At 36.9% G+C, this 10,304-nt stretch overlaps 2 protein-coding genes across 2 annotated transcripts; both read left to right on the top strand.

Moving 5' to 3' along the window:
• The first annotated feature begins 216 nt into the window (after positions 1-216).
• LOC145594323 (protein FAR1-RELATED SEQUENCE 8-like) lies at positions 217-5,889 on the top strand. Its single transcript, XM_081650656.1, has 3 exons — positions 217-447; positions 4,513-5,273; positions 5,394-5,889. The coding sequence occupies exons 1-3, from the start codon at positions 217-219 to the stop codon at positions 5,887-5,889; spliced, it is 1,488 nt and encodes a 495-aa protein (XP_081506782.1).
• Positions 5,890-8,165: 2,276 nt separating this feature from the next.
• On the top strand, positions 8,166-8,960 carry LOC145594324 (DNA repair protein XRCC3 homolog). Its single transcript, XM_081650657.1, has one exon. It carries the CDS (start codon positions 8,166-8,168, stop codon positions 8,958-8,960), a length of 795 nt encoding a protein of 264 aa, XP_081506783.1.
• The last annotated feature ends 1,344 nt before the right edge of the window (positions 8,961-10,304 follow it).

The raw sequence follows: 10,304 nt of genomic DNA on the forward strand, positions 1-10,304 counted from the left end.
TCTACATTTTTTAACTAATGGCCTAAATGGTACTGCCCTCAGCTGGAGTCATCAAGATAAATGTTGATGCCCATATAGGTGTAGGTAGTGCTGAAAGGTTTGGGTGCGATTGCAAGGAATGAAGTTGGAGCTGTTCTGTGAGCTGCAACGAAGACGACCCCTACACATCTACCTGTTGAGACTGCAGAGGCTGCTGCATTGCGCTTTGTCTGTAAAATGGCGAAGAGGATGGGGCACGAGCAGATTTGGGTAGAAAGCGATGCTGCAAATATCACTTGCAAAGTAAATAAGGCCGAACTTGGTTACTCTCCGCTATGGCTGGTTTTTGATGATGCATGTGGTCTAGCTAATACTTTTCATGCTTTTAAGCCTTCTCTTGTACGTAGAGCAGGAAATACGTTTGATCATCTTGTTGAGAGATGGGACACGCCTAATTGTTCGGAACTTGTATGTCTTAACTCTTTCCCGCAAGGTCTCCTAGACTTAGCAAAACTTGACATGAAATAAAAAAACCTGTTAACGTTTCCCTTCATTATAAAAAAAAAATAAAAAAATTAAGAGATATATTCAAGTGTTATGTAGGAATAAAAACTACAAAAGATATTTTGATGACAGGTAAAATTAATCAATGAAAATTATCATATGTCACTATTGATAAGGATTAGTTTATGTAAGCATACAATCATCACAATTTTAAAATTACTTTAAACAAATTATTATCAAAAAAATAAAATTCATTCAAAACATCAAAGAATAAAAGAGAGAATTATAATTTCTCCCAAAAGAAAAAGAGAGAATTATAATTTAACTCATAATAAAAGTTCAAATTATAAATAAAGTTATCTTAACATCTAATATATATAAATTCAAATTGTAAAGGTTAACCTTTTTTTGTTTTACATCAAATATATATACATATTCTAAATTTGATCTATTTTAACATCTTAAAACCACTTATAACTATAACTAGCCTTCTGGCCCGTGCAATGCACGTGTTATTCATATAAAATTGTATTGAGAGATAAGTGAAGAAATATCAGTAAGTCATTATAGGGTATAATATGTAATCGGAAACATGATTAAAGAAATTAAAATTATGGAACTTTAATCGAAAAAGAGGCTTAAATAGAAGGTGGAAGGGCTAAAATTAAAGAGAGAATAGGAGAAGGTTGAATTAAATGGGAGAGATGAAGATGAAGAGAGGAAGTGTGTATGAAAGATTAAGTATAAGTTTAATGAAAGAATTAAAAAAAATGGTGCAATAAAATTTAATAGTGTAAGATGACATGTGGCACTATGGTTAGAGAAGTGTAATAGAATGGATGAGGACATGTGTCTTTCTTAGTTTCTTGGTTATAGTTTTTAAATACTAAGTATAGATATAGATTTGGGTGGGAGGTTCGTTTTACGCACTCAACTTAATACAATCTTAAATGATATGGCGCAGATGCGCAGATTAACAATGCGATGCAAGGTTTGAGATATATAAATTCAGAGGGCCTGTTCACTTCCGTTCAGTTCAGTTCCAATCAGTTCAGTTTAGTTCAGTTTAGCTCCTAATTTCCTTCTCTCATAAAATATTCATTTCAGCTCTATTCAGTTTAGTTCAGTTTTTTTCAATCAGTTCAGTTCAGTTTTTTCCAGTCAGTTCAGTTCAGTTCAGTAAATGTGAATAGGCTCTAAATCGATAATTCTTCTTTTAATTTTTTTTTGTTTTTATTTTCTTTAAATTCTTCAAAGTTCAATTTCTTACACTCTAGATTGTAGGCCCTACTCATTGTACGGATTAGATGTAAATTCTGCAAAAGATAGTAATTTTTTTCTTTCATAGAAAAAGTTGGTAATTCAATCAAAACAACCAATTTTCTTTTAAAGGACAACACCAACATTAGCCAACTCATCCGCTACCTTATTATTTAGGTAAATGACCATATTAATCCCTAACTCCACAAAGCTGGAGGCCCAGAACTTCAGCTTTGTATGAGATGAATTCAAACCTTGTTTGGAATAATTTCAAACATGATAGACAATTGAATGAGTTTTATAAGGGTGATATTCTTATTTTCATTGCTTGTGATTTGAGTTTTATTCATTTAAATATGGTAATTATATTGATATGGTATATATATTTTTATTAACTTTTAATCTTTCCTAGACAACTTTACATCATATGTGCAATTTCTATTGTACATCCGAATTTTTGTAAAAATTGTGTATGGGTAATTGGATATATTGTAGCTTGATTTTATGAGTGTTTCCTAAAACCACGTGACTAAACCTATGTTGGCTATGTTTTGTGAGTTAGAAATCAAAGATACATAAGATTATACCTAAATTACTTTTCTATCGTATCTGTTTTGCTTTACAGACAAAAGACATTGCTGCAAATTAAATCACAAAGTCTTATATGTTGTTGGCCACATCGTGTGGCAAGGGTTACTTCGTAGTGTAATAGGGGTTACTTGGTCAATATTAAAGGTGTTACTTTGGTAATATTGTAGGGTTACTCAGTTAGTGTTATAGGGGTTTCTCTGTCAGTATTATAAAAGTTACTTGGTCAGTGTTATAGGGGAAACTTTATTCTTTTATAAGTGGTCACACGGTGTGGCTAACTACACACAAGACGAACTGTGCATAAATAGATTATACTATCCATTGTCAAAAACTTAACCCATCCAATAACATAAAGAAGCTAAGTTTAACTGAAATTAACGTGGACTTTGAAGAAAAATTACTCCTACATACTCCGTATAATGTTATCATTTCTTGAAATAAGAATAAATGTCAGCTTCCCTAAAAAAAAAAATATCAGCAATTGGATCCTAAGAAACATTTAATGTTAATGATGTTCAACATTTGCACCCCCCAAAAAAAAATGATGTTAAATATACAATATTGGCCTCAACATTCTGAACTATAGTTTGGGACTTTGGGTGCACCCAACAACCTTTACTTTGCTTAGTAACCAAAACACCACAAACAAATGACTTGTATGCAAAGCGCACCTTTAGTGAGTTTTCCGGCGACCATTCTCACCGGAGTCGGTGAATTAAAATTTTATTTTTCGATTTGCGTGCCGAAAAATGTCCATAAAGGTTTCGGGGGTCATTTTGACCCTTAAGGACCTAAATTGAGCTTGAAACAAGCAAAAAAAAAAAGACTACATTATTTGTTTAGCGTGTTATAAAATATCTCAATTTGCGTGTCATTTTTTAAGCCGAATTGAGTCATTTATGCTATATTTTTTTTGCTAGTTTCGAGCTCAATTTGGATCCCTAATGAACAAAAATGACACCTGAAACCTTTACAGGACATTTTTCGGCACACAAATCAAAAAAATAAAAATTCAATTTATCGACTCTGGTGAGAATGGTGGCCAGAAAACTCACTAAAGGTGCGCTTTGCACCTAAGACATTAGTTTATGGTGTTTTGGCTACTAAGCAAAGTATAGAGTGTTTGGTGCACCTAAGCTACACCTAAGCTATAGTTCAGAGTGTTGAGGCCAATTTTGCCTATAATATTTGAGAAATGCTCATCCTCAACTAAGTTGAGGCATGACTGACTCAACTAAGTGAAAAAAAAGGAATTTTTTTTTTCTGAAATCAATAAAGAGGGTGTAGTACATGTGGCTCCCACTAATAAGGTTCGTCAGTAAAGAAGGAATCTTTTTGTTATTTTGTGAAGAAGACCAAATCTCCACCCAAATTAATGGCGGGGAGATGTTTTCTCCAAAAAATTTCCCCCAAAATGTTAACAATAATTTTCCCTCCCAATTTTTTACACTGACAATTAATAATGTAATTACTTATTCTTTCCCCATTTACTCCAGAATAATTTTCTTTATTGCCAGCATAAAACCATTTACACTGATTGCAATTTTCCCAAATTTGTCCCAAGAATTAAGACAAAATTCAATTTTTCCCAAATTTAATAATTGCCGATGAGAGTTAATTAAAGCTTTGGAGCTGATTGCGGGAGTGAAGCTTGCAAGTGAACCTGATTGCTGAGCTGATAGAGACGAGGTGGGTGGCGAGAGGCGAGCTTATTAGCTTTTTGACAAAATGGATTATGATGGTGATTGTGTGAATAGAGAAATTGAAATAATTGAGGTAAGTTTTCAGTCATTCAGATAGTTTAGTGTATGAATTCAGCTTTTTTTAAAGTTGTTTAGCTAATTTAAATGATGGTGTTTATTGATTATAATTCTGAAATTGAAAGTATTGAATAAGATTAGTAGTTAGGTTAAGTTGTCAGTAATTGAAATTGTGTAGTGTATGAATTGTTGTTTGGAAATCTATATTGGTGAAATTGTGTGTTTTAAATTGTTGTTTGGAAATCTGTATTGGTGAAATTGTGTGTTTTAAATTGTGGTCTTTTATGTATTATGAAATATGCTTTATTGTGGTGGGATACTTGTTGGCTCAAATTGTATTTACTTATTTGTTAGGATCTCTTCATGTGTTGTTCTTGTCATTCCCCTCCCTAATTGGTGTTGTTATGTTATTAAGCAGAATGACTGTGATAGCTCAGATAGTAGTTCAGATAGCTCAGACAGTGATGAAAATCATAATAGTGTTGTGAAAGATGATGGGTGGGAGGCTTTTGACCTGAATAAGGAGCCTCCATCTGAGGGTGTTCATTCTTTATTTATGAATAGGGACAGTGATTTTATTGATTTAAATGAAGACTGTAATGATGGTGTAGAGAGGGAGTTAGATAGTTGTACAGGTAGTGTATTACCTCAACAAGAAGTGGGAATGGTGTTCAGCACCTGGGATGAGATGATTAAGTTTTATCGTGGTTATGGGAGGCAAGAAGGGTTTGGTGTTGTATGTATAGGTGGTGGGAAGCCTTCCTCGAAAAATGCGGGGAAGTCAACTTCATATCGCACTTATGTATGGAAGTGTGAGTGCTATGGGAAGGTAACATACAGGAGGAAGGTTAATGGTAAGAGGGTTTTGGTTAAGGAAGAACCAGTTGTGAAGAAGAAGACTAAAAAATGTGATTGTCCCGTTATGTTGTACGGGCAAGGTAATGATGAAGGTGGGTGGATTGTAAAGAAGGTTGTGAATGAGCACAATCATGTAGTGAGTCCTGAGATGTCCAAACACATAGCTATGTATAGGAAGGAGAATATTACAAAACACTTGGAGTATAGGATTGAAAATGATCATGGTTCTGGCGCTCCAATTGGTCAGTTTTCAACAATATGGCAACTCAAAGACATGGAGTTGGGAATATGGGATTCACTAAAAAAGATATGCACAACTTGGTGAATAGAAAGAGGAGGTTGAAGTTGAAAAATGGAGATGCCTCTGCTATGTTAGATTATTTTGATAGGATGACTGCGGATAACCAAATTTTTTTTTCATATGCACCGTGTTGATGATAGGGGAAGGTTGAAAGACATATTGTGGGTTGATGCTCGGAGTAGGGAGGCCTTTAATTATTTTGGGGATGTGGTATGCTTTGATTCGACGTACCTAACAAATCGGTATGCACTTCCATTTTCGAATTGCGTTGGTGTGAATCACCACGGGCAGACTATCCTTCTTGGTTGTGCCTTGGTTTCTCATGAAACTGTTGAGACCTTTGAATGGTTATTCAAGACTTGGATGTCATGCATGAGAGGCAAGGCCCCGGCAGCGATCATGACAGATCAGTGTGCGGCGATGAGGAAGGCGATTGTTGAAGTCTTTCCCATGCCTCATACACGCCATCGTTGGTGTATGTGGCATATCATGAAGAAGTTTGGGTTGAAACTTGGAAATTTGGCTAACTATAAAGATGTGAAAGAGGATTTGCAAAATGTGATCTACAATAGCATTATCCCGGACGAGTTTGTTGAGTCCTGGTGGGAAGTGATCAAAAAGTACGAGCTCGAATAGTATGATTGCTATGAATGGCTGGAAGGTGAGTCCTATAACTAATGTGTACTGATGTTATTTTCATTCTGTTTCCTGTTTCTGTGTTCTGTCCTGCATGTTTCTGCCTCATGTGGAGTCATAGCCCTGATGGTAGGTCATGATACCATCAGGTCTATGGTTGGTACCCAAGCTAATACTGATGGTACGTACTTCATGATACCATTAGAGCTATGGTCCGTACCTAAGCTAATACCATAAGGGGTTTGGATGGTTCCTAAGTTAATACCATCATGAGACATTATATATGAGTCAGTGTTGTTTAAGTTAAATTCGACTTGTGTGTTGTTGTGTGTGTAGGCCTGTTTGAGGAAAGAGAGATGTGGATTCCATGCTATGTGAAGGATGTGTTTTGGGCGGGAATGCAGACAACTCAAAGGGTTGAGAGCATCAATAGTTTTTTTGATGGGTATATTCACAGGCACACTCGCCTTTCTGAATTTACCCCAAATTATTGCAAGGCCATGGAAAGTCGTGCAACTGATAAGCAGGAGGCAGATGCAAATTCAGCCTATTATGTAAGGCCTTTGCTATCGAAATTTAGATTAGAACGCAAATTTCAAAAACTGTATACGGATGCAAAGTTTGTTGAGGTACAAAATCAGTGCAACCGAGTGGCATATCTGACCCCTGTTGGGCCAAAGAAGATGGTGTCACCAACCGAAGAAGAGCATGTTTTTTCAGATCGTATTTGGATCTATTGCAAGAAAAGGAGGAGAGAAGTGCCCTTGCAAAATAAGGGTCAAAATAGGATGAAGGAGTACACTGTATTGTATAACACAGAGAAGAAAGAGGCGTATTGTGATTGTCGGCACTTTGAATGTCATGGGATTGTGTGCAGACACATAATTAAGGTACTAGACATGAATTGTGTGACTGAGGTCCCTCCTATGTATATCCTAGATAGGTGGAGAAAGGATATTACTAGGAAACATACCCTGACCAAAGTTGCTTACCATTATGCGTCCAAAACGGAAGATGTGATGAGATATGATAAGTTGATGTTAGCTCTTGAACCTGTTGTTATGCGAGCTTCATCATCTGAAGAAGCTGTTGAAGTGTTGATGGATATGATTCAGTGTATGAGCATAAAGGTTGATGAACTTCAGGTGAAGGCACAGGGGTCAGGTCAAGGCTCCGGTGGCGATGACAGGCCTGGTGAAATTGAAATGGTGCAACAGGCCATTCCTCTAACTCCAAAAACTCCTAGCTCAGTCAACAAAGGGAGCAGTGTACAACCAGAAGATTCACCAAATTCCAATGTGAAAGATCTTGAACCTCGGATTAAAAAAAAGGGCAGACCAAGAACTTCTCGGTTTGTATCACCTGCAGAGAAAGGGGCTTCGAATAAGCAGGCGAAGACAGGTGGCGGTAAGAAGAAACAGATGACAGGACAAGAGACTGGTGTGGATAATGGGTCTCAACAGACATTCAGCTTGCAGAACGAGGTAAGTGTTGTGTGTTTGTTTTGAGGTTGTAATGATTATGTAAAGTACGCTTGCTTATTGGGGCGATCATGTGTAGGTTCTTTTTCTTACTATGTTTGGTGCTCCATATCTTCAACAACAAGTGTTCCAGCAGCAGGTAACATTTTTTTGCACATACTTGGTGATCCATATGTTTCTAGTCCTCGTTACAGTGTTTGTTGTTTTTGCTTCCACCAGGGGCAATATGGAGTTGGAAGTAATTGTAGTGGGCTGTCAGCGTTTGGTGGTGGAAGGATTTTAGCAGGTGGAATTCACATGAACGAGCACACTGATGCAGTTAGGTACTTCACCAACAACGCGTACCATGGCCAACAACATTTCCCTCCCCCTCAAGCCTTTGTGTACAACAACAATGGGTTTCCCACTAATATGTCCATACATTATTTGCAATAGGATTCAAATTATTCAATAATTAATTGATTTGTATAATACTTAATTCAATACATTTATTTGGATAATTGTGTTATAACAGATACCATTTGTAATTGGGATGGTATCGTAAAGTAACACCATTACACTCAGGTTGGTAGTGTAAAGGTACCATCTGTGTTTCTTTAAAATCCCACTAAGTGTTAAACTGGTTTCAATGAAACTGTACTTTATGTATATAATGTGCCTTTAATGTCACGGACTGATTGCAATCCAAAAAAGTTGTACTGTGTGGATAATGTAATCCAATAGATTCTTTTTACATATCCACCTCACATTCATCTTATAAATATTATTGACCTCATTCCACAAAGTTATGCAAAAATGAAACAAAAATGTCGAACCAAATGTCAAAGAATAGACTTGATGCTTGACGGTGGAATTACTACTGGTGAAGTTACCGAAATTTTTGGTGAATCCGGGGTGGGCAAGACCCAGATATGTCTGCAAATGCTATTGACGTGTCTTTTGTATCCGGGGGATGGCGGTCTCTATGGATCATCCATATATATACAAGCGTGTCCAGTTTTCCCGGCTCAACGACTACACAATCTTAGTGTGCATTTGTGTCCTCCCCAGTCAATTGATGAAAATCCACTTAGCTTGGTGCATGTCAAAAAAATTGATAACGCTGAACAAATATTTCTAGTTCTGAACCAAGTTGAGTTGATGGTTCTTAAATCCCATGAAGGATGCAAGCATACTAGGGTTGTTGTTCTTGATTCGATTGCGTATTTGTTCAGGCATGAGCACGACAACACATATGAAGGCTTTATGGAGCGTAAACGCACGTTACAGGCAGTAGCAAGGAAAATGAAAGAAATAGCTAGTAATTATAATCTCTCGTTTATCGTGGTCAATGAGCTTATTGATGTATTCGACAACCAACCGGGGTGCGTAGCGGCCACCGTAAGCACATACAGCTCTGGCCGACAGATAAAGGCCTCGCTTGGCACTTCGTGGGAAAGTATGATTCCAAACAAGATGTTTATCTCCAACCAATACGACAGCAAAAACAAAGCTTGGTACCGAGAATGGATGGTGTTAAAGAGCACAAATATCTCATTGCAAGGCCGGCGATGTCCTTTCAATATTACAAGTGCGGGCTTGGCCTCTTGAATGATAGTGTTCAGAGTGTATTTTATAAAGGGACTTGACTGTGACTAGGATGGTATTAGTGTGGTATAAGATGGTATTAGGATGGTATTAGATGGTATTATGATGGTATCAGGGTGGTATTTGTTGGTGTTAGGGTGGTATTAGATGATGGTATTTTGGTGGTATGAAATGGTATTAGGGTGTGCTGTTGGACACAGCAACGTTATATTATTGTGAACTATATTATTGTTTTATTTATTTGTTATATTAATGTGAACTATATTAATGGTATTAGGGTATTTGTCCAGTGACTGCAGAAGCTTATAAGAATCATTAAAACATAAAAACACTCAATAAATTGATCAATTAACATACAGTAAACGCTGGTTGGAGTACTTACTGATCATCATACAGACGTAATAAAAACCACATCATTCATCTATCATACAAACATGATATACGTTAGACATACCATCTAGAGTAAAGATACACCATCTACAGTTAAGCCATACCATCTAGTTAAGTAATGGTATAATATCATACCATCAAAAAGCAGAGAAATGCATATAGGTTACTAGATCTGAATTATTCACTCCCATCTGATTCGGTGGTGCAGAAGCTTGTGTCTGAGCTGGAATCTGTGTCACAGAAATCACGCTCAACTAATTTAGCCACAACACAATCTATACGAAACTTGTACTCTTCGGGGTGTAAAGTTATTAAGTACGGGTTTGTAAGTAGGATTTCCATGTTGCTCATAACATCCACACCGTTAGCCTCCATAATCATGTTCTTGAATTTGAGGAATTTGTTATCTTCCACCTGCCACTGAAAATCAAGTCTAAGATTGGTTTCAGAGAAATTCACCCAGTCATATGTGATGCTTATCTTGTCGGCTACATGAACTCCTATACCACTTTCTCCAGAAAACTTTCGGCCTAAAATAATCATACCCCATTGCCCCGACTGGGTGACATTCCCCTCAAGACGTCCAACAACATCCTCCCACCATGCCTCTAATGGCTTAAACATGCAGAAGAATTGTTTAAGCCATTTGTACCGACGCTTGTATATCTTGCATTTAATTAGGGTTTCCTTCAACTTTACCATGTCAAAGATGAAAGTCATCTTGTACACGTCTAAGAGGTTAAACATTAAGCAGTATGCCTCCCTTTTGAACTGGTTTGGTGGGCCCAGTTCAAGTAGTGTCAAGTAAGGGTACGTAGGATGCCAACATATCCCATGAATGGCTTCCGACCCCTTTCCACTCTTAACGGCTTGCTGAAATGAGATAATTAAACTCTTTGATCTCATTTCAAGAGCTAGGGAGCCTATGGTGTCCTTTACATCCCTTTCACCGGATTC

Source organism: Chenopodium album, chromosome 19 (genome assembly GCF_948465745.1).
Source record: "Chenopodium album chromosome 19, dcCheAlbu1.1, whole genome shotgun sequence".
NCBI classification, from domain to species: Eukaryota; Viridiplantae; Streptophyta; class Magnoliopsida; order Caryophyllales; family Amaranthaceae; genus Chenopodium; species Chenopodium album.